Here is a 25,675-nt window from a genome sequence, read left to right on the forward strand (position 1 = left end):
TATTAATAGGATATAGAGGTTTTGCCTACATGACGTCAAACTTTCAGTTTCAAAGTGAATTTGAATTTGTTACCTGAATATTCCCAAAACAACCAGATTTATTTTTAGCCTTCGATATGTTTACCTAACATTTTCACTTCTCATCCAGAGACAGCCTTGCAGAAAACTATGAACATCAGTTGAATAAAGACAATTCCAGTCCTGTAGGTTTAGACCTAGAAAATTAAATTTAATGGGAATCTGACAACCTAGTTCTAAAGCTATTACTAGAACAGGGTCATTATTTAGTCCAGCAAAGAGGACATCCATTTTTCTTACTCAAATGTGTCCCTGTACTATAAATTCCTGTCCTAAGTCACTCTTGTGAAGGCCAACTGTGAACATAAGTGGTAACAGCAGCCAGGAAAAAGCCTCTTTTAAAACCCTTGAGTGAGAACTATGGGTCCAATTTGATTTGACAGCCGAAGGGACATTAGGAGAGACAGTTCTGGCCATCAGATTTTTATGGTAGAGCAGAGAAGTAACTTTAATTCTCATATAAGCTTCAACTAGTTTTTGGATACTCTATAGAGTGACTGTTACACTTGAGTTCAGGACTGAGATTTCCAGAGTCAGAACTGCTCTGCACCACAGTTGCTTTTTTGTCTCTCAAGTAATAACGCACAACTAGAGAAAGTGGCTACCCAGGTACCACAGAGATTTTGTGATGAGATGTGAAACTAAAGATAAAGCTTTTCCTAGAATCGCTAAGATATAGGAACTGCATTTTTTCCCAGTGTGATATGCCTTTTATTAGTGAATACTTTTATTAGTCTTCATAACTGTAGGCTAATGAGTCCCAATTGACACATATATAGAAAGGATACCAAATTGGTCATATGACTTTTACTCTAAGTCAGAGAAAAAATTAGGTGACCAGAATAGTTGGCTGATATTTGATGCTTACCACGTTCTCAATATTCAAACATTTAAAAATAATTTTCTGTAGGCTTTACTTTTTTTCTTTCCCCAATAGCTTGAGAGTCAGTGGGTAGATAATATTACCACAAGGTAGGAAGTTTAAGTTCAGTTCGTAGCACAACACGGAGTTACTGTTGAGCAACTTAAAGTCTCTTTATTTTTGTTTTTTGATTTATAAAATTGGAAGATTAATATCTTGATCTCATAGGAAGGCTGTGAAACTGAATTAGATTAATAACCAGTAAATATGGAAAGGCTCTGAGCAAATGAACAAAGAGTTATTAAGTATATTTGGTTATAACTATGTTTAAGGAATACTGGAATGTAAATTAGTACAAACCTTTTAGAAGGCATTTTGGAAATCCCTACTAAAATTCAGAGTAATAATATTAGGGAAAGGGAAAGGCACTTTTACTTTTCACTTTATACCAGTTTGATACTTTTTTTTGCATGAGAAAGTGTTACATTATCATTTTTAACTAAATAATTTAAAATAAAGAATACTGTGCTATTTTTAAAGAAGGAATGCTTAAAGGGAAGTGAATCATTAAAGTTTGTCTTTATTCCTTAGAGCAGTTGGAGACCAACCAGTTACATATTTCAGTATTAATTTTTATTTTAGAATGGTAACATATTAATGGCTCAGTGTCCCATGATAACAGGTTCAACATAGACTATCATATTCTGTATTCTGAGCATAGGATATGAAAGTTCAAATAAAAATGCTTCTGGTCAGCCTAAAAGCACTTTTAAGAAATTCTCAAATGTCTGTGTCTTTCCTTCTCAGATTTCTTCAAGTTGCACTCTAACTGCTAATGTCAGGGAGAGCAACAAGGAGAATCAGAGCAAAAACTACTTCCAAATCTTCATTAGTGCAGTGATAAATAACCTTCCGAAAGTATCTACTATTACAGGAATTTTTGGAAAATCTTGAGGGGGAGAGGGAAAAAAAAGAAAAATTAAAACCAACCCAAGAAAGGACCAGCCTTAGCAATATGGCAGTAATGAAATGTTTAAATCTCTGCTTCAATTTTGTTCTCTGAAAATACTTCATGCTGAAAAATTCTGCTTTAACTTTGAGTATGCTAAAGGCCTAAATCTTCCTTCATCAGTGAGCACTGAATTAAATTTTCATATAAAAAACTTTATAACTTTTTTTCTATTTTAAAATAAAGTATTTTGGGGGGAGTTCCCTGGTGGCCTAGTGGTTTGGATTCCGGGCTTTCACTGCCGTAGCCCTGGTTCAATCCCTGGTCGGGGAACTGAGATCCTGTAAGCTGTGTGGTGTGGCCAATAAATAAATAAATAAATAGAATAGAATAGAATAGAGTATTTTTTTTATAAACAAGCACTTTCATCCAATCATTTTGCATAATACATTCAAAATGCAAAGTAAATGTGAAGGTTCCATTCAACTGCAGTTAAATTTATGATTAATACATTTGCCTTGGTTAGTCAGTTGATCAGCTAATGCTCTGCTTTTAGCTAACAGAGAGTGGATTCTACACGTAAGCCCCTCTAAGAAAATGCAGTAGTAACAATTACTACTTAGTTTTTAAAAATATTGCCAACCCATTTCTGGGCCTCCTGGCAAATATGAAAAAAAAAGAAAACAGGTGTAGATTAACTTTCCCATTATCTGGAGCTTGAAACAGATTGCTAATCTTTCAAGTTCAGAAAATGCCACAATTAAATTTGTGAAGAAAGGTTTTATCAAACCAAAATGAAGAAACAAGGTACTAGACTTTAACACACAAGAACATTCAATCAGGGGAGATGAGCAAAGGTGCTAGCAGCATGTGTCAAACAGAAAGTAGAGCTATTCCCTAAAAGTTTTTTTTTTTTTTAATATTTTCTAGGATTTCAAAGCTTAGTGCTGACATAGACTTTGTTCTGCTGTTATTCAGCAAAAAGAAACATAGGCAACATCTGTGGCAGACTGCTAGTTATTTCCTAATAGCTTCTTCCAGACTAACAGAATTCTGAGCTGAGCGTGAGGTCACCCTGAATAAATACTTTCCAGACCCCTTTGAGCTAGTGTCGCCATGTAACTAAGTTCTGGCCAGTGAGATGTAAATGGAACTGTCCTGTGGCAGCTTGAGAACCTTCCTAAAGAAAAGGCTAGTACATGCCTTTTGTCACTCTCCTTTGACACTCCTCCATCTTCCTGCCGGGAACATAGATGATGCCATCTTGGACAATGAAGTTGAAACCTCACCTACAGAAATTTTATTCTAAGTATAAATAAGGAAAAAATGAAACCATTTTGGCAATCAGGGAGAACTTTAGAGATTTCTAGACCAATAATAAATGAAATAGTGCCCTCTGACCTCAGAGTCTCAGTAAGGGAATGAATATGAGTACTGCATTGGAAAAAGTTTAGTGAGTGGATGGTGAGATCTCAAAAGCAGGTTGGAAGGCAGACTGGCATGAATTTGAAGTTGGAAAGAAACTCAGGGAGGTTCATCAAGGCTGGACTGGCATAGTTATTGCCTTTGTAAATATGATGTTGTCAAACTGCATTCATTATTCAAGCCTGGAATTTAGGAATGATGGTCTCAGTAGTTTTTGTTGAAGGAATATGTGTTTGATGTATGAAGAACTGTTTAACAGTTATATACAACAATAAGGAGACTGAAGTCATAGGCATTCATGTATTTTCTACAAATAGCTTTATTTACTAAAATGATATTTAGTTGGTAGTAAGATTACGTATGCTGGTTCTATTGATTATTTAGAAATCTCTTATTCAGATAATAGATTTTGTAGGTGTATATTAGTTTCCAATTGCTGCTGTAACAAATTACCACAAACTTAGGGGCTTGAAATAACACAAATGTATTATCTTACAGTTCTGGAAGTCAGAAGTCTGAAATGGCTTTCACTAGGCTAAAATGAAGGTGTCAGCAGGGCTGTGTTCCTTCTAGAGGCTCCAGGGGAGAATCCTTTTCCTTGCCTATTCTAGCTTCTAGAGGCCACCTGCATTCCTTGTTTGTGGCCTCTCCCTCTATCTTCAAAGCGTCTTAAAATCTCTATGCTTCTGTCATCACATTTCTTTCTCTTACTCTGACCCTCCTACCTCCCTTTTTTTTTTTTTTTTTTCCTCCTCCCTTTTATTAGGACTCTTGAGGTTATATTGGGTCCACGTGGATAATCCAGGATAATCTCCCTATATCAAGATCCTTAATTTATTCACCTATACAAAATACCTTTTGCCATGTAAGGTAACATATTTACAGGTTCTGAGGATTAGGATGTGGACATCTTTGGGGGACAGCCATTATTTGGCCTACTGCATTGTGGTAGACTGAATTACTGTTCCAACTCTTCATTCTTCCCCAGAAATAGGACTATACATCCATATCCTTTGCAGTAATTTTGCATTGTCCTCTTTTGGTTAAGGAGTATTTCCCCACCCCTTGGCTCTGGGATTGACCATGTTACTTGCTTTGGCCAATGAGATCTTAGCAGTTGTGATGCAATCAAAGGCTTGAAAAGTGCTAATGTGACTGGGCATGCTCTCTTGCACCTCTGTCATTGCCGTGACAAGAACATGCCCAAGTCAGAGTCAAGTGGAGTAGAGCTGAATAGTCCTAGCTGAGCCCAGCCTGGATTAGTTAACCTTCATCTGATCATTGGCCACCCCACACATCTCTGAGAATTATTGTTAAGTCAGTGAATTTTGAGAGAGTTTATGCTTCATTTTTGTGGCCATAGCTAACTGTTACAGTAGAGATCTTGGATTTTCCTCTTTCCTGTTCTTATTCTCTACCTATGGTTATTTTACTGATAGATAAATAATTGCTTTTTTGGTGTGCCTAGATTATTAAGAAGCACGTGCCTCGATGTGTTAACTAATCTTATTGTGGTAACTATTTTGCATTATATACATATATCAAATCATAACATTGTACATTTTAAACCTATCCAACGTTATATGTCAATTATATCTCATTAAAGTTGGAAAAATTAAAACAACAACAACAACAGCAAAACTCCACAAGCTTTACCTGATTGTAGGAGAATAAGGAAAAATGTACTTAATTTTTTTGTCACTATAGTGAAGGTCATTTATACTTATGTGGACCTACCCAGTAGTTTTCCAGGTTAGTTTTTCTTTTCAACCAAAGCTGAGATATATGAAAAAAGGACAAAAATTAAATGGGGGCGGGGGAGGTGGGAAAGGAATGGAAGAATATCTGAGTATAGTAATATACAAGCAAATTCTTGGCAACTATATAAGGTAGTGCTGAAAATTCTGTAAAAATTTTTTTATTTGTTTGCTAGTAGAGGGACACTATAGAAAAAAGGGAGAATTTGTTTGAGCCTTTTAAATTTTATTTAATTTTATTCTTATCGGTCTTAAAGTAATGATTTGCAAAACACTCCTGTTTAATATTGACAACTTTGAAAGTCACTGAAAAAAATTAAATGGCAATTTAATGTTAACAGCTGCTTATGGTTACCAAATCCATCAAAGCCCTTCATGAATATATTAGGCACAAACCCACTGAATTCTGTTGCTGAAGACAGCTTGGTATTTTAAAATTGCCTGGTGAGAATAGATGTACTATAATAAGTGGAAGGACTCCGAGCACAATGTACTATTTTGTCTTTACATATAGAAAGAAACCTAGACCTATTTCTAATTGTTTAATGTTCTAAAATCTCTGCCAACTTAGCTATAAAACGATTTCTAGAAATGTATTAGAAAATTATGCTTCATCTAAAGTCATGTTTTTAATAACTACAATACATAACAAAAATAAAATAAATTCCTGTAACAAAAATAATTATTATAGGTAAGGGTAGGGAAAATTGAGTAAATAGTTCATGTGGGAGTCAATGATTGAACTCTGATTAGTTCAATCAGAGCTCAAATGTGAATCCATTAAAGTTTAAATAATAAGGCAGTTATGCTCTTCAGTTTCAGTCTTCTAGAAGACTATCTTCTCAGTAAATGTTGGTAAGGCTGTTGCGGGGACTAGAGGTACCCTAAGGAAACTGGAGGGAACACAGCGTGAAATATGCCCGTGAACACCTTGCTTGCTTTACATGGCTAGTCCCGAAACCATTCCTTGGTAGGTCCATGCAGCCTGCCCTCTCTCAGGATATTTTAAATTCCAAAATACTGTCTCAGTTATCGTTCATCCAAGACCACATTGTGCTTAATCCAGGTATTATACAAGACCTGACTTCTCAAACCAATCTAGACTGAGGTGCAGAGGGAAAGAGTCATCTGTCCACTCTCCCAAGTCTCTAATTAGTACAATTTCAGGAAGTGTAGGTCAGGATCATCCTGGGGAATAGGGTGAACTGAGGATGCTTAAATTACACCAGTGACTTTGCATATTATCTCTCAGGTTAAGCATGAAGATAACTCTCCCTAAGTCTATTATGAGCCAAGAATAAAATAGAATCTTCAAGGTCACTCACTCAGGCCTCTGAGTAGAAAGTAGAGATTCTGATGACGAGAATTAAGGGGGAGAATCAAAAGTTCTTGTCTTTTTTATGTACCTGCTCACAGAGTAACCGTACCAAACCACAGAGGAGTAAAAGAGGAGAGAAGAGGGTCTGTTTTCAATTTTATATACTAAAAAAGAATAAGCATTTTCTTGGCATGTTCCTAGTGCCCATACTCTGAGGACCAAGCCTGATAAGTAGAAGGCAAGACAGATTTGGGTCCATCTCTTCTCTGGAGATCCACCTAGAATATAATACCAGCCTATAAATCAACACTACAAGAGTAAGGCAGAAGCCATAGTCCAAGAAGGCTAGAAGGAATCAAAACAAATATGTCCCTTTACTAAAAGTAGGCAAGGTAAAAGGCTTGGTCTCAGAACCCAGGCAGGAGAAACTCAGTTACTAGAACTAGGATATAAGATCAGAGTCAGATTATCAGGACTGACCTTACAATGGTAAGGTCTCTGAGTATTGAGAGTCTGGATAGGGGAACCAATTTCAGTTAAATCGAGAAGAGAGCTGTTACCTGGGCAGAGAACCCGGTAGCCTCTGACAAGCCCAAAATGTGATGGATAGATCTCTTACCTTATTCCTAATTTGTAGAACCCTAAAGATATACAGCATTTTGTTAAGAACTCAAATCCAGTCTACATTAAATTCTTATTATTCTTATTTTGAAATGATTGACTGGAGCAGCAAAATGCCTGAGTATATGTTTGTGTGTATGCAAATGAGACGGAAAGCAAAAGAGAATGAGTTTCCTTATCTCGCTAAATTCATAAATTATACTAATAGGATTAGTAACTATGACCTAAAAACTCAAAAGACAAGTTAGTGAGCCATATCTACCAGAACCTGTTGATACAGGTCGGGTTCTGTATCACATCTTTTTTAAAAAAAATATTTTATTTTATTTTATTTTTGGCCGAGCCGCGCGGCTTGCAGGATCTTAGTTCCCTGACCAGGGATAGAACCCGTGCCCCCTGCAGTGGAAGCGCAGAGCCTCAACCACTGGACCGCCAGGGAAGTCCCCACATCTTTTAAGGGTAAATGACTTCACATTCCAGAATTCCAGTGAGAATATGATTTTTTTCCTGCTGACTGCCACACAATGATAACCTCATACCTACCAGTCTTAGAATATTCAAATGAAGAAAGGGATAAAAATTTAGAAAGTAAAAACACATCTTCATTTCTAAAAACTTTGAAAAGAGCTCTTACTAGATGACTTAAAAGACATAATAGGTTTTAAAAGTTTTAAAAATGTATTAGGCTGCAAAATAAATGCAAAATTTCAACTGCTTCCTTTATCTAATCCACTCTTATAATACAAGTGTATGCTTGGTGGCTTTGCAATCTGTCAACCTATATTTCCTGGAATTCCTTTTTCTGTCTATTTCCGGTTAGGGTGGGCCACGAAAGAGATTCTTGTGTGAGATTTGCAGAAGTGAAGCAGCAGTCATTTTGTAGCTCACATATATTGTTGCTTATCTTCTGGCTCACTTCATTGGCTTGAGGCAGCAGCCAGACCTGCAACTGCTCCATCTTTTGCTAGATCCTCCTTTCAGGTCTCTGAATCATGAGTCCAGTGTGTGTTTAACTCTGCAGTGAAGGACCCCAGCTTCTGCAGGGCGTAAGTACTACCAAGGTCAGAGGCAGCAAGAGCTAATTTGGGTTTTATGTTGTCCTCATGAACTATGCTTCTGCATTCCAGCTTGTCATGAATCTCCTTCATCTTCCCTTCCTGACTCTGCTCTGTTGGACTTCAAGCTCCAACATCAGATGCAAAGATAACAGCCTTACAGAGACAGTTTAACCACCTTCCACAATTGTGTAGGGTCAAATAGCTGTAACAAATTCCTTTATATTATCTATCTATCTCTATTTCCATTCTAGTGGTTTTGCTTCTCTGATTGAACCCTGATAGAAACTGGGATAGTGACAGTACAAAATGAAAAGAGGTCTTCTGATCCCCTAAGGCCACTGGCAGGAAGCAGGTCAAGAAAACTATTCAAATGAAAACATGGACTACCTTTCACAGAAAAGGAAGGATGACTCAGAGTGCAGAACTGAGATCTGTGGAGGAGTTATTCCAGGTGGGAGTATAATTTTGTCCTAATCAAAGAACCTGTGACATTTTCCCAGTTGGATTTCAGAATTGCTATGAACCAGTAATCTCTGTATACTTCTTATTGTTCCTGTCCTCTCTGAACAGGAATGTCTATAGTGGTTATCCTATGCCTGTCCCACTGTTGTATGTTATATGGGGAGCAGATAACTTGTCTTTTTACTTGATAGGTCTTTAGATTGAGAGAACTGTACTCGAGGAGCTTTATTTAAGAAGCATCATCCACACTTGGACTTGATTTAGATGATGAGATTCTGGATTTTGAGCTGATGCCATAATGGGATGAGACTTTGCACATAGCTTTGGGAGGGGATGGGTGCATTTTGCACTGGGATAGATGTGAATCATTGGGAACCAAAGGGCTGACTATGATAGCCAGCTTCCAGTATGGCTCCAGTGATTCTTACCTCCTGGTGTTCACAGCCTTATGCAGTCCCTTCCCTCTATATACCAGGCTTGGTTTGTGTGACCGATAAAATATGGCATTAGTAAATTATGCCTCTTCTGATATTAAGTCATAAAGACATTGCAGCTTCTGTCTTGGTTTTGGATACCTTTTGGATCACTTGCTCTTGCCATGTTAAGAAGACACTCAAGCAGCCCTGCGAAGTCCATGTAGTGAGGAACTGATGCCTTTTGCCAACAGCAAAGGGGATGGAGAGCTCCAGCCAACAGTACTGTGGGTGAACGTTCTTCAAAGCTGATCCTCTAGCTATGGTCGAGTCTTTAGATGACTGCAACCCAGCCTATAGCTTGACTGTAACCTGAGAGACTCTGAGCCAGAGCCATCCAGCGTAACTGATCATGGATTCCTGACCATCAGAAACTGTGTGAGATACTAAATGTTTGTTTTAAGCTAAGTTTTGTTATGTAGCAACAGATAACTAATACAGTGCCTAAGTATAAATATAATCTTTCTTCCACATGCCTATGAAAGCCAAATAAAGATAAGAGAGGTAGAGAAAAGTAAATTGTTTTAGCTCACTGTCTTGTTTTTTCTTCAGTGTTCAGATTCTTTTAAAATTAAGCCTGTGGGCAAATACTTATTCAGCTAAGCTAACTTTGAAAGATGTAAGGAAGGAGGTTAGCTTTAGTAATAAGGAAATATATATGTATACACACACACATCTTCTTTGAACTAAAGGATTTACTTTTGAGAAGTCAAATCATGAGATTTTTCCAGAATCTAGTCTGTGCATAATGGTAGGGAAGCTGCTGTCTCTTTCAGGTTGAGATTTAAAGTGTCATTTATTATTCTTTTTTACCTAATATGACTAGTTTAAAATGTAAAGTATGATTTGATTTCCTTCCTACTTTTTGTTACGGAAACATTTGGAAATCAGAAATAAGAATATATTTCTTCTAGGGCTTCCCTGGTGGCGCAGTGGTTGAGAATCTGCCTGCCAATGCAGGGGACACGGGTTCGAGCCCTGGTCTGGGAAGATCCCACATGCCACGGAGCAACTAAGCCCGTGAGCCACAACTACTGAGCCTGCGCGTCTGAAGCCTGTGCTCCGCAACAAGAGAGGCCGTGACAGTGAGAGGCCCGCGCACAGCGATGAAGAGTGGCCCCCGCTTGCCACAACTAGAGAAAGCCCTTGCACAGAAACGAAGATCCAATACAGCCATAAATAAATAAATAAATAAATAAATAAATAAATAAATTTATTAAAAAAAAAAAAAAAAAAAATTTCTTTAAGAATATATTTCTTCTAGCCTCTCTCTATTTCTCTTTGTGTCTTACAATCAATTTCAGTAACTTTAACAATAAACAGTAAAAATGATAGAGTATACAAAGCATTGCCCAAGTAAATCCATCATGAACCTGTGTCTGAGAATGGTTTCCTAAATAGGGGAAATGTGTTTCATACAAAGAGTCCATTTTCTGTTATTGCCTTTTTTATTTGGACTCCTAGATGCTATATATTTTAAGGCAATCCTAATAGTTTCCTGTCTCTCACTAACAAGAATGACTTGTCATAATCAGCAGTGGAGACAGTGTCCATTTGATCCACTGCAGAAAGCTGTCTATTTGATACAAGAGTAAATCACCTCAGTTCCTTTGTGGAATGAGTGGAGTGTAAATAAATAAATGAGACGTAAGAATTTTAAAAAATCTGGTCAGTTCTATCAGAAAGAAACAATGGATAGGAACATTTGGAGGCCTGGTTTAATAAAAAGTGTGACAAGATGAAGAATTTTATGTGATAGCTGTAAAGGGAGGAAGAATCCTCACTAATATAGTATGTCCATAAAATAGTTTCTTCCTTCTTTAGGAAGATAATTTTGTAGTTTAAGAATAATAATTCTCAATTATTTGAAGTTGGAGGACTTACCTTGTAAAATGACTCTTTATTCACTTTTACCTCCACCAAAAAGAATTCCGATTTTCAGCAATTTTTCTATAATTCATCACAGTTCTAAATCTGAGCAGGAATTTCAGATTCCATTTTAGGGAATAGGTTTGTTTTGGGGTGTCTTTTTTGTTATTTTGCACATTTTACTTCAATTGTAAAGTTTTTGTCTTTTTTGTTTTGTTTTGAGAGAACTCCAAAATGTTCTAATTTTTCCTTTTATAATTAGTGTTTGGTGTATTTCTTAGAGAATTATACAAAAATGACTTATATTTGACTACTTAATTTTTTACTATTACTGTCTAAGATTTTTTGGTGTGAAATATTAATGGAGCCATTGCTCTGTGTCATGTTTGGGGTTCCAGGTGGGGATGAAAGTTATGACAAATTTTGTGCCATACAGGAGCTAGAAGGAATCACCTATAGGGCTTGTTTAAAACGCAATCAGTAAAGTCCCATCCTAAACAGACAGAATCAGAATTTCTGGGAGTGGGACTTTAGAATCTGCATTGTTAATAGGTTCTCAATGTGCTTCTAGCAAACTAAAGTTTAAGGAGCATTGATCTAGTGAGAGTTGGAGGGTAGAGGAATAAACAATTTACATTGTTATTGGAGCTGCAATAAAATCTTCAAAATACAAGTGGCATCTAGGAAAGACCTTTGCCATGGCGGTTCCTATCTGAAGAAAAAAAAAGTGTGTTTATTTATTTATTTATTTTCTTTCACACACACACACACACACACCCCTTTAAAAGCACCAGAACGTATCTTTTAGAGAAAACCTGTAAGAAGATTTGGAGATAGGAGACAATAAGTATGTGTTGATTAAATGATCACGTTGGAGTGAACAGATTTTATAATTCCATTCTACTAATCACCAGCAATTTTCTTTTTGATTCTTATAGGTAGACAGTGGTATCTGTGTCTACTTAGCTTTGTGTTTGAAACTAGACCTCCCTGCTCTTCGGAGTGGGGGAAATCAGTCACCCCAAAAATCTAAATTAGGTAGAAAAGTAGTGTTAAGAGCCAATCAGAGCGCTCTCTGGAGCAGCTCCAGACTGGCTTCTGAAGGAGCACTGGCTGAAGTTGAGACTTTGTTGCCATCATGCAATCGGACAAAGAAGGCCATAGTAGTTTAGGGGGGTCGAAAATTCCATGTGGGGTACTGGGCGAGGTGTTACACCTTGGCGGGGCTGATTGAGGTCCAGAAAGTCTCTCAATCGGAAAACTTGGAGGCACTACGGATACCTTATTTTCCGGGACCGTGGAGAAATGGTCAGCAGTTGCGGGGGTACCAGTGACAAAAATGGCCGCAAGGCACCTCAGGCGCTGGATCAGGTGATGCAGCCGCAGTCCACTCCCTTCCCACCAGCCGCTCCCCCTCCCGCGCCCCTACGTAGCGGTGGGTGTGGCCTACCCAGGGGCTCTTTTTCGGAGGCGTGGAAAACCGAGGGTTACACATGCGCAGTTAAGGCCCCTCTGGCCCTTCGGGCCTCCTCCCCGCCCACCGCCCCGCCCCGAATTGCCGGGCGGGGCTGGGCCGAGAGTCCAGCAGCCGCAGCTGGGGCTTCAGTGACTTCCTTGTTGTGAGCCTCGGCCCGGCAGTGTCCGGACTCGTAGCCCCGCTGTCCTTACCGGGACTGCTAGCCCGAGTCTAGGTCGCAGCCGCAACCCCAGCCGGTCGGGTCCCCTTTCAGCGCAGGTCCTTTCCCCGCACGCCCCGCGCTCCCTAACATGCCCAACCCCAGCAGCACCTCCTCTCCCTACCCCCTCCCCGAGGAAATTAGGAACCTGTTGGCAGGTAAAAAGCGGGAAGGGGGCGGGTAACGCGGCGGGGGCGGGGGCGCGGGGACGGCGAGCCGGTGGGGACAGAAGCGTTCGGAGTCTCTCCCCTCCCTCTCCGCTCTCCCTACGCCTCCTGCCCAGTGGGAGCGGGACTGGGAGTGGGGAAGTGGGGTCTGAGAATGGGAGTGGGCGTGTGTGTTGAAATTTGGTGCGAGAATGGTGGGGAAGCCCTTCTTGGCTACACTAACGCGATCAGGACAATTCTGTATGTGTCGTGAAGACGCCGTGTGTGTGTGTGTGTGTGTGTGTGTGTATGAGAGAGAGGGAGGGAGAGAGAGAGAGAGAGGCAGGGAGGGAGAGAGGGAGAGAGAAGTCAAAGAAGTAGTTTTCGGTTGCCTGGCCGATGGAGGAGAAAGATTTCTGAGCTACAGGGGTTAGGAGTTTGGGGTTATGGGACCAAAGGGTTTGTCATTTCGAAAACTCCCATTTTTCTTGAACATTCAGTCCACCCATATTTGAGACCTTCGAAAAGAGCCTGACTTTCAAATGGCCACTTGTCTTCAGCCTGAGTAACATGTTAAAACAAAAAAGGAAGGATGTGTTAAAGTCCAACTTCCTGTGTCACACGATTAAAATACAGTACTTCATCTTTGCACCCTCATCTTCCCCTTTTCAGTTTTAAATTACCATTTATAGGAAATTAGGAATTAAAGATGCATTCTTCAAGGCTGTTATGAATCCACTATTAGTTCATTAATATACTTGATATGGAGATGTGTATTTTCACTAAGGGCTGTTAAAAAATTTGTATTTCTGCACAAGGTAGAAAAGACAATACATCTGTTTTAGGGTAGCACAAATCTTACCTATCCTGATGCTCTGGAATTCTTCCCATTATTCACTTTGTCATGTGTACATCAGAATTCTGAATACTGAACTTTGATTAAAAATTTTTATTTTTCTTTAGTTGTTTCTTTAGTATCCTTCAACATTGGTCATGAATAACTGGATTAAAAGAGTTTCTCTTAATGCCTGTGCTACGATTTGCTTATTTTAACTCTTAAAGCAGTGTTTAAAATGTGACATTTTAAGTAGTAAGTTACTTTTAGAGCACTGTGAGACCAAATCTTATATGCTGTTACACTGTTTTGGTGGTTAGCATTTTGAATGTGATAGAGAAGATAAAACCAATAGTGTATGAATGCAGACATGTTTATGTGAACATGATTGCAGTGTGATGAATGCATTTGTGGTGGGACAGTGTTTCACTCTAAGAAATGCTTGTTGTCATTAATGGGTACCACTAAGGGAAATATTGAAAGAACTGTAGGGGCTGAGTGAAGGCAGCTTTTATTCCATTCTATGAGAGTTTCAAGTGAGTGCTGATTTTGTTTTACTACAGTTAACATTTTTGTTGTTACTATGCTGGAATTCCTTGCTTAGAATATTATCTTAGTCACCAGGTCAGAGAACTGTTTATCATAACTCTAAAAGTAGATGTCACCACTTCCAGGATATTCTAGGTGTGAATTTTTGAGTTTAAGATGTAAAGTGTAGACCTCTGGGTACATGCTTTTGAAGCTTGACAGCTCCACAGTAGACAGTTTGCTATCTGGATCCATAGTCATACATTTGCAGATAGTATGATATATGGGTTATGAGACTCTTTATTCTCTGATCCCCATAGATTACAAATACTTCATGTAGCCCTTATTTGCGTAATTTAATTGAAAGCTCAGAATTAAATAATATTTAAATTATCTGCCATTGCTAACTTCCTATATACTTTAGCCACCTCTCTCTCTTTAATCAGATAATAATACTTACATAATGTCTGAAATCAGTGTTTTAAAAATCATTTTATTGACATTTTCAGTATTTCACATTATTAAAGCAAATCACATATTAAAACACATGAAGTATTAAAAACAAATAATAAAACATTAAAATTTTGTTGATTACAAATTTGACTTATACTTTATTTTCAGAGGATATTTTCAAGAGGTATGGCTATGAGGAAATATATATGAGATAAATTGTAAAGAAATGAAACAAGTGAACCAGTGTTTTTCAGTTTTCTTTTTAAACTAATCATTCAAAGAAAATGGTTAACATTTTATGGTTGACTTTAATTAAAATCTTTTTTTGAGGTAGGAAAGGTTTCAAGAATAAGTGCTCTGAGCAATTTTTTTTCACATGTTTTTATCCAAAAAATTCTGTTGGATTGTGCATGATCATTTGCATTATTCAAGTGTTTGGGTAATAGGACATGGTTAGATTTAAAATTATTAAAACTATAGAGGAAGAGTTGACATTGGTTTGAATTTTAAAGATATTGCTGGCTTACCTAGTTCTTTCTTTGAAAGTAATTAGGAGATATTGGCAGTGGTGGTTGTAGTTAACAGTTGAGCACTCTTAGAATGCATGGCGCTATGCTAGAATTCCAGGGTAGAGAAGATAAGGAACTAAACTTTTCAGGCATTAAAATCCCTTCAGAAAAAAAGAATATAAAGTCAAAAGATAATGCCTATAAAAAAAATGTTTTGGACATTTCCCATTGCGTTCCGTGTTCCCTTTATCCAAATCATTATGCCATATGTGTTAAATGTTTGACGTTTCAACTGCTTGATAGAGGTAGGTGCTCAAATGTATTCTTATCAATTTAGTATTCTCTTCTCTTTATTTTTTCCTCTGATTATATCTATTTTAGGCTTCCTTTTCAATATTTGTTCCCCCCTCCTTCTGATTCCTTCCCTTTAAAAAAAGTTCTTTAGAAATGCAAAAATCCATAGAGGTTATCATTCTTACCTCACATTTAATGATGCTCTTGAAAAAGTGGCTATATAGTTTGACCATTAGTTATTTTTATTTCTGTGGAATCAGTATATTAAATATTGATAGCCTATACTTTTTATAAAAGTGTTGAATTATTTTCTTGTCCCATGAATAGAAAAAGGTTTACAGATTTTTGTTGTTAAAAGTAAATTGGGGACTGCCATATGCACTACAGGCAACCTTTAATTTTTTTTCACCACAATGGAAGAACAGGTTTAGCTGGGATAATTAGAATCAAAGGATTATCCCAAATCTTGTCCATTTAATCTTCTCCCACATCCAAATATTTTGACTGGGATGAACAGCAAGAATAATCTTGATTTATGTGAGTTTTTCCTCCAGGCAGGCAAGAAAGTGAGAGGAATTAGAACCACTGCTCGCCACCCCCCACCCCCAATCCCCTTGATTTGTTTAATCGCCCTTTGAATACTGGACTCTTGGTGGTTTGCAGTTAGATATTCTCATTCATTTGTTTTAGACAACATATTTAAAAAGGAAAGCTGTAAGAAAATGTTAGTTTCTTTTCATTGGGTTAGAAAATGAAACCAGTGTTGAAGAAAATGATGGTTGTTAGTATACTCTGAAAAATCAAACCCAAACCAAACAAACAATAAACAGAGTGGTGTCTGCAAAGTGACCCTGAGATTTTGTTCACTTGGCAGTCTTGATTAGAAATATTGCATTTTCCTCTATTGAGAATTTTCAGGACATTTTAAAAAACCTTCACACATAATTGATAATCCCTTTAGAGACACTAGGTAAAGAACGGAATTCAGTTGCGATAGAGGTAGAATTTTTTTCAATGCAATAGTGTGGTTTGATTTCCACCCTTCCAGAGTTCCATTTATAATTTGGTCAACATTCGGTTTTATTTTTCTTATGAGAATCATTTATGGTGTATCTAGTGTCTCATAACTTCCTTCTGGGGCATTGGCTGAGTATGTAAAGGGAAGAGTGCCACCTACTGAGTCACCAATAGTCACCTACTTCTTTAGCACCTGGATTTTCCTATAGAGCAAGAACAAGCCTGCCCCATTTTGGCAGTAATAACTAATGAGTTTAAATTTGATATGAGAACCTTTGATCTTACAGTGAAATCAGTCCATGACACCTCTAAGATTTTTCTCTTCTAGAAATAGGAATATATGTTTGTAAATCAAGGGACCAGAAAGTTATAGTTTCTTGTACGGGTCAAATAACATGATGACTTAAGATGTGATGTTAGGAAAATTATTTGCCTATGTTAAGCATACAATATTCTGTTTTTTCTTGGGAGAGGATCTTTGGCTCTCTTGGTTTTTTTTATGACTTTCCTTTTAAAGTATTTTCATCTCAGATTACTAAATAAAGCTCTTGATAATATGCTAGTATGCACAATTTTATAGTTACCCAATCCAAATTATCACTGGTTTTCTTTTAAAAAAGAAATCTAAATATTCTAAAAAAAGAGAAGTATATAAAAAATTTCCTAATGAGCTTAGCTCTACTTAATCAGCATTAAAGTATTACTAGAAAGAAGACAGAAACATCAGAGTGGGAAAAGCCTCTGGTGATTTGAAACACAGTTCAGTTGTCTCTCATAAATTTAAGATTAAGTGTCATATATGGGTGATAAAAGTGGCATAGGCTAGTTTTTATATACTCATTATTCACTTAGTTTGTCTTTTTCAATTAAAGCCAAGTCTATCTTTTTCATTCCGCTGAGTTTACATTTCTTTTTCAATCACATAGTGAACACATTACAATACATGATACCTAACAGTGAATATAGTATAAATCTCAGACTAATGTTTTATTCACTGTGGCTTCTTTGAAAATGTGTGGTAAAGAGATTTTGATGATTTTAAGGTGCTATTTATCGAGTCATCTTTTAGAGGTGAAAAATATTCATCTCTATCCTTCAACAGTCCAGTTTTCTACCAAAATAAGTCACTTAGCCTCCAAAGCCAATTTTGAAAATGTTATCAGATGATTGGATTGTAAGACTCAGGTATGTTTTTCCTATCATACTTTGAGAACTCCTTGTGCTTGTTCCTGTCTCTTTTTCCATGTTTGAAAAGTCCACAGTTCATCCATAACCTGTAAAGGTGCTGGGTAATCAAGAGAAAGACATTTATTAGAGCTATCAATAACTTTTTAATTAGCCATTTTCCAAATTTGGGCATTTAGCTTAATTGGTCTACATGTGCCCAGTTTAAGTGATTTTTATGTTTTCACCAGGAGGTGTTTGGTCAGACTATACCCTCCTTTAACAGAGAAGAAAAGCTTCTCTTTTTGTTCTGATGCCAACTTAAATTCTAGGCTGAGATTCTTGTTAAGTTTAGTGATAGCACCTCAGTGAATACAAAGTGCAACTTGGCCCAATTCATAAAGTAGAGAAAGATGTGGAATTAAGTCGTAAAGCCATTTGGGGTATGGTTTGACTGGTTTTACACTTATTCATTGATCTGGGGCTGAGCATGTGGTAGTGGATTCACTCTAATTCTTGCCCCCCTCTCCTATACAATTCAGGCCATCACAGAGGCTGTGTGTGTGTGTGTGTGTGTGTGTGTGTGTGTGCACGTGCACGCATGCGCGCCTGTGCCTGCACACTTGGATGCCTGCCCAGGGAGGTGAGGTATTGGTTGGTTGGGGGACTAGGCAGAAGACGCCAGGTGTTACCTCTGTGACTTGTTTACAACCTCCAGCCTGGAAGTCATATTCCATGGTGGAGGATGGTGAGGACAAGTGGTCAAACCCCGGCTTTCTTAAAGAGTTGGAACCTGTGCTATGTACTCAGCTTGGAGAAGCCGACGACAGTTTATAGTTTGCAAGAATTTAAAAACTGTCGTAACCTTGTGTGGTTTCACCTTGAAACTGTAATTAGTATGGAAATTGGTAGGAAGCTGTTAGCCTGTGTGTGTTAGATACCTGTCGTAGCCTCTCGGGCTCTAGGGGGAGATGAGTGGCTGATTTTCTAGGGGGTCCATATGTACAGGAAAAGGAAAAGGAAAATTTGAATACCACTCGGTGATTTGGTGTGTGCTAAGTATTTGCCTCTTAGGGGTTGCGATGGCTATTGAGAAGTTTCTAACTCAAACTGCTTGAGGATTGCTGAGCCAAGACATGATGTCATCTTTTAATTTTGTTTTCAGACCTTAACGTTTATCTGCAGAGCGGTTGTAAATCAGATCTTCCCAGCGGCCTTCTCCCCCAGATCTTTACAGTTGTACCGGGAGATCAGGTTTGCTCTGACAATGCTAAGGTGTAACAGGAGCAAAAATCACCACCACATTTGTATTCGCTGAATAACTTTTTCCTTGGTGATGACTTGGGGTCAGAGGCGGATGGAGATGGGGCCAATTCTGGGGTTAAATGCGGCCGGCGCTGACCTGCGGTCTACGTGACGAAGCGCGGAGCGGCGGTAGGGATTAGACCTGGTGCTTAGAGGGCGCTGGAACTGCGCTTTCTCCACGTGGCCGGGTGGGTCCTTAAGCTTCTCCTCTCCCGTGGAGGACGCGGGTGAGCCGAGATCCCTCCTGTGAGAAAGGAATTCTGTCTACTCACCAGGCCAAGAGGCCAGCGAGGAGGCAGGCTGACCTTTTCTTGTAATCGAATTACGGCTGTTCCCCGAATTACAGGCAGTCTGGAGTCAGTGAAATCTACATATTAACAGAGGGACATGACCCCTAAAGGAAGGTAGAAGAGGGCTAAAGCGCTCGCTAGTTTACCGTTTGCAGGGCTATTCAGAGCACAATAAAAAGCTTCAGATCTCTTTTCCAACCAGCCAGGGGAGTGCTTGAGTCGCCCAGGACTTTTATTGCTCGCTTTTGAAATATTACCCTGGCTCTGAGCTACAAAGCCGCAGATCCAGTCCCATTTGTCTGGCGAGGGCGCTGCCCCAAACCAGTGCTCCCTGCTCACAGCTCCAATGACGGGAGCCCTGGGGTTTAACACTCCGAGTGTCTCGGACGGCGGAGCCCGAGCATCTCCCGGTGAAGGCCGAGTAACTTTCCAGCACCCGCTACCTCTTCGCGCCGGGGTAGCGGGGTCGGGGCTCCGCGCAGGGGCTCGGCGAAGGCCGCGGGCACGTCCAGAGGGTCTCCTGTGCCTAGGAGAGGCTGGTTTCGTTCGATTTCAAAATAAATGGGCACAGTATGGATTTTAAGAAAAAAACCCAGATTTCAAAAACTTGAAAACCAGTTGAGTCTGTGGGCACCAACAAACGAAGATTATTGCAGGAATCGCTTCCACTATGAAGTTCTTATTTGTTAAAAACAAAACCAAAAAAAACGCAAAAGCAGGTTGTACGCTTTCCACATCTCCTTTGTGAAATAATTTTTAAAAATCAATGTTTGTTAAATCTTTTTAGTTGCCTTAAACCCCTTTCGTGGCATAAGTTTAGGAATAAATACATTAAGACTACTCTAAAAATATAGAATTTTCCCCTTGCGCAATCTCTGAATCTCCTCCCACTCAGAAAACAACACAGATTCTTCCTGCAGTCTCACACTCCTTCAACGAGTATTTCCTCACAAAATAGCATAGCTCAATAATTTAAAAATATTTTTGGCACTGTTAGGAAACACTATTACAGCTTTTTGTTTTCTGAGTTTTTATACAACTGAAAAGACCTTTTAAAGAAATAACTCGGGCTGTAATTCGTTCTGTTATTGCTTCCGGAGATAGAAAATAGATCCTGTTTGTTTAAACTTGGATTGTATAATGAAAATGTAAAATAGGCAATTAAATACTCGTGTGGATGAGGGAATTAAAGACAAACACTGAGTGAAAGTAACATTAAGCAAACTACCAATCGTTATGCCAGTGATTCTCCCAAGTATTGAGTCTGGTTGGAAGAAAGAATCAACAGTAGAGGTGCTACTCCTTCTCTTCCTCCAGTTTCTTAGTAGATTTATTGGAGCCATCTCAGAGAAGCCACTGATCTTTTCCATTTCAGCTAATATCTGAATGTCCAGAGGTTGCCTTGCTCCTCTGGGTACATACAAAATTTAGAGTTGAGAGAAGAGTGCTTTTTTATAAGTCTCATTATTTTGAACTCACTTTAGAAGTGTGGGTCCAATTTGCACTGGTACTGGATTATGTCTCTGTGTCCCCCTCTTCAAAATATGGACAGCTCAAGGAAAGAGAAGCTGTGACATTTTGCTTTTGTTTCATTTTGATAGTTACTTTTAACATTAGTCAGTAATGGGCTTCAAACCAGAAAGCTACTTAAAATTATTCCAAGACTAAATTTTAATTATTTCACTTATATTGATTTAGTGAAGAATCACTTTTACACAATCTATTATGAATGAATAGAATAACAGTTTAATCAGCTTCACTCCTTGGATCAACATACTTTTGTAATCAAGAATTTAAAATCAGTTATAACATTCTATTTCAAATACTAGGCTTTAAGTTGCTAATTATAAGTACAGTTGAAAGACTATTTGCTATACTGCTTTGAATTAATTAAGTATAATATTGTATGTTTTGATACCATCTTTTTATCAGTGTGAATTAGGAGACAAATTAGTTAAACAAAAAGAAAGTAAAACATATACACATCTCTTCAATATGAAATATGGGTGGTTTATAGTCATGCCTACTGAAAAAATTTTAATGGTATCTTCTATATTAGATATCTCAAAGTGACATTTGAAATTCTGAATATAAAGTTAATTTAAACTTGTACAGTATTTCATGAACAATAAGAGTGGGGCTATTGTAAAATCAAACCAATAAGGATTTGGTGGAATTGTATACTAGAGAGAATTAGAAAGCAGAATAATTTGGAAGTTTACTGAATTAAAAAAAAAAAGAGACTTTGTGAAAATGTTATATGAGGCCATAGAAGTCTTATCTCTTGGTTACTATATTTTAAAATAGTGGCTAAATCTATTTTGCCACTTTTTCCTTTGTTTAAAGAAATATTTCCAAGTAGTAATGCCAAGGCAGGAAGCAAGAGCACACAAAACCACACAACTGATTTTCTTTTTTATTTGAGAATAGCTGGCCAGAGTAGGTGGGGCAGGTAGGAAAGAGGAGGGTTTGATTTGGGAATCTTGGCTAGAAAAAGGGATTTGTTTTTCCTTTAAAGCATTAAGCACTGCATATACCTGAAAATTGATTACACTGGGAAAAGGATGCCTTTGCCAGAGACATTAGCTTATATTGATATAATATTGTGAATGACCTGTTCATACAGGAACTTACAAAATACTAAAAAAAATGATAGTAACATGCATGAAAGCTCTGCACTTGCTTTTATACAGAGAATTTGTTTATGGGGCACCATAGTTTATTAAAACTTGCATGCTTCTTCCTGGTTTAATGATGCCAAACATTCTAATAGCATTCGCTGTGTTAAGCATAAGTAGAGCATACACATTTTATTAGCTAAGTGGTGAACAGATTTGTCCAATTTAGTATTTGAAACATACTTCAATTGTTATGCTTTGGATTGATAAATAACTGTAACAAATTGTACAGATATTAACACTTATGGGTAGAAACGATCATTGTCCTATTTGTCTTCACAAAAAAAGTGATTCTTTCCTATAATTTGTATCCTTTTTCTTATATTTCATGGTTTAGATGTTGAAACATTTGTAGCAGACGTACTGAGAGGGGAAAATTTATCCAAGAAAGCAAAGGAAAAGAGAGACTCCCTTATTAAGAAGATAAAAGATGTAAAGTCTATGTAAGTCACTTACTTGCCTTTTATTACTTATTTCTTACTTATAAGAAACGTTGTAATTAACATTTTAATGAAGGACTGATTATTGTGGGATTAAATTTTGTGTGTTCTAATTTAATTGGGTTGAAGTATTTTTAAAGGACAAACTATATTTCTACTATAATAGTTTTTAAAAACAGACAGACTTATCATAATACCGTTTTTTGTGAAGCCTATTGATTATGTATTTTTCTAAGCATTCTAGCAAAATCCAACTGTTTATTTTGATTATTTGAGGATATATTTGGTTTAACTGATAAGACATAGGTAGATTGAGAATTTTAACATAAATACGGAAGATACCTCCAGATACTCAAATGAATAAATGTAATTTAAGTTGTATGTATTAAAGGTATATTCTGGTTTTACTACTGTAACTTAAGTCTTTAAAAATACCTTTATTATAAATCCATAAGCCTTTTGGAATTATCATTTCAGGATAGGAAGTAGTTTTTTCTCTAAATCTATATTTACAATATAGATTTAAAAATAGACTTGAATTATTGCCATTGATTAGATCTTGTTTTGATTTGTCAACCTTTATTTTAAAATATAATGTTCTTGCTTTATTTTGCAGCTATCTTCAGGAATTTCAAGACAAAGGTAAATTTTCAAGTTTTGTCAAACTTGACATTTTTTTCCCTTGCAGAGATTTTCAATAGGAAAATCTAACACATACTGAAATTTGATAGTTGGAGTCAAAAATTTAAATTTCTCTGTTGTATACTTAGACTTTAAAGATGAGAGTGCTAGCTCCCCCTGCTGAGAATAAAATTAAAAAACATATCTAGAATCTACTCTGCACAGTCTTCTTTTGCACAATCTTTCATGCAGAAATCTGTGTTTAACATTCTTAGGTTTTATGGTTCTTAGAGTTCATTGTGGCAGAAGTTTGTTAAGAAAGGTATATACCTGCAGTTACACATGGAAGAATTTTGTGAGGCAGAGGCGAGATACCAACCCATCACCATTTAACCCTGTAGAGATTACTTTATAGTGGTGATGGAAGCAGGAGGGCCTGTGGCTGGGTGCTCATAGGTAATGTTTCTAAAAGGTAATTGGTTTAAAAACAGTATCAATTTTTGTTTGAAAGCATGAGTAAAATCTTTTTCAAATGCTGGTATTTATTATTCTTGTGATTCTTTTGATATGAATAAATATATGCCATAGACATTTTCAAAGAAGGGGGTTCAGTTTCATTTTTTTCAAATATGTGAGAATGCTGGTAAGCTGATTGTCTTCCTTTAGATTTGAGAGACAGCTGCTTAGCGTACTGAAAACCAAATCCAGAAAGGCGTAGGAAGTTTCTACTATTTCACGTCTTCAGTTCTGTAAGGGAAACTTGGTATGGCCCTTACTTCCATGATGCTAATTCATAGGTCATGACCTGAAGCCTGTGGATGCTGGTATGAGGGTCACAACATGAGGTCAGTTAACTATGTGAAGCTAGGCTCTGAGTTTGGGGGAAGCAGTGTGGCATCTTCTAACTGGGGTGAGCAGATACCACAGAGTAACTCATATCTCTGCCAGCTGATAAGTGAGAGAGTAATGACGGTTTCAATAAACCAACTACTTAACCAGACAAACCTAAAATCAGTTAAAAGGAAACCACAGTTTCTTTTCACATTAAGTCATCACAATTGTTGTGATTAGAGGAAATAAGAAGAGATTTTTTTCCATATTAAATTTTTTTAACACTGTTAAATAAAGGGAAGAGCAGGAAACTCCTCCTCTCCACAAATACCTACTTCTTTGTTCTCTATAATGAGTCCTAAACTGTGGGTTTAATCATGTTGTATTTTGCTTAGTTGAGTATAGAAATAATGAATTTATGCATTTTAATTATGATAACTTTTATACAGTGCACTGTTTATGGGGGAAATATTACATATCAGATTCTGCCTTTTTTCTTAAAAGGCACATTTTGTTCTAGTGGTTACTTATTGGACTCTCATTGTGACTTAATTATTTGTACGTTAAACATTTTTAAGCTAAGAAAATGTGATAGTATAAAGTCATTGCAGAATTGCATATGATTCAATAATAGGGTAGGAACTTTCCCTTTGGTATTCTGGTTTAGGACTTGTTCAGGTGTGTGGATATTAAAATTACATTACTGAGATACATTCTTTGTCTCTAAGGAGAATGGAAGTTTATATAGTATTTGATAGAAATTGAAAAATGAGCCTAGAGTAAGAGTTCAAATAACACAGAATTCAGAGATTCCCGATAATCATTTTCCTCTGAATAAGTCATTTGTTGTTCAATACTGCTGTATTGAGTTAACTAATCACCAAGAGTGCCTGCTCAAAAGTAAGCCTGTGGATAAATTAGATGTATATCTTGGAGAAATATGAGAAGCTGAGTAATTTTATGCCATTCTACTCTCAAAGTATAATTCGACTGTTCTAAAAAGACTATTCCTGTAGTTTGTTAGAAATAGTAAAGGGAAGTTAGTACAGGCTTAATAGTTGAATAAGCAATTGCTCAAAAGACATATATTTTAAAAACAGGAATTTTTTAATAATCAGATCTCTACATTGAATAAATTGAATTCATGTAAGTATATTTTGATAATGCTGCTTTTCTTTTTTTTCTTACATTTTCTTCTTGGGGTTTTTGGATTGTCTTCATCCAAGGAGACCTGGACAGAAATCCTTTTGCCTGTTTCCCCTCTCTCTCTTTCTCTCTCTCAGGTCAATATAGGGTCACAATGAAGTGAACAGAGGCTATTTTCCTGCTTTTTACCTTTATACTCCTATTTGTTTCACATACTTTATTTATTTATTTATTTTTACATGATGGTTAGGTACCATTTTAATATCATTATTGGGAGAAAAAAGGACCTGGAAGAGAGTTCTTAAATAAAATGAATTAATTCACATTTACTCATTTCAAATAAGTGAGTTATTAGTTTCTTTAATGTTCACAGATGTCTGTTATCCTTCCTTACTTTCCTCTCACATCTCTTCTTATAGTCTTTAGATATTGTACATGACAGAATAACTATCTAACTCTAGTTTTTTGTTCTTAGTTACAATGTAGCCTAGTAATATAAAGTATACTCCTAAATACAGGCTTCATGCACTAGAATTATGCTCATTTTAGAATTATTTTACAATTATGATTATTTCAGAATTTGTTCTCTGTCACATCGTAAGGTCATAGCGCTTTTAAATGTGACTTGTAATAATTTTTGGGGGGATGAAAATATATTACTATTTGAGTAAAGGTGTTACTGACTGAGTATAAAATAGAATTTTCTAATAAATATTAGGTATATGATAAAAAAGTTTTACTTGTAGTTGTATCTTGCCCTTATATTAGGCTTGTTTTACTCCAGTGATGATTTTGGTATTATTGTTTTCTATATTAGGCTTGTTTTACTCCAGTGATGATTTTGGTATTATTATTTTCTTTATAGAATAA

General features: G+C 37.0%; 1 protein-coding gene across 4 annotated transcripts in view; it reads left to right on the forward strand.

Moving 5' to 3' along the window:
- The window catches only part of SKAP2 (src kinase associated phosphoprotein 2), a 307,658-nt gene that overhangs the window by 142,385 nt on the left and 139,598 nt on the right, over nucleotides 1-25,675 (forward strand). For 3 of the 4 annotated variants that reach the window (XM_059933743.1, XM_059933742.1, XM_059933745.1), the window contains 2 exons: nucleotides 22,105-22,210; nucleotides 22,824-22,849. In XM_059933743.1, coding sequence (XP_059789726.1) covers nucleotides 22,105-22,210; nucleotides 22,824-22,849 — 132 coding nt within the window. Of the gene's footprint in view, nucleotides 1-12,436; nucleotides 12,707-22,104; nucleotides 22,211-22,823; nucleotides 22,850-25,675 lie in introns of those variants that run through there. The other variant, XM_059933744.1, reaches the window with a different exon arrangement.

The sequence above is a fragment of the Balaenoptera ricei genome, chromosome 9, assembly GCF_028023285.1.
Source record: "Balaenoptera ricei isolate mBalRic1 chromosome 9, mBalRic1.hap2, whole genome shotgun sequence".
NCBI lineage: Eukaryota > Metazoa > Chordata > Mammalia > Artiodactyla > Balaenopteridae > Balaenoptera > Balaenoptera ricei.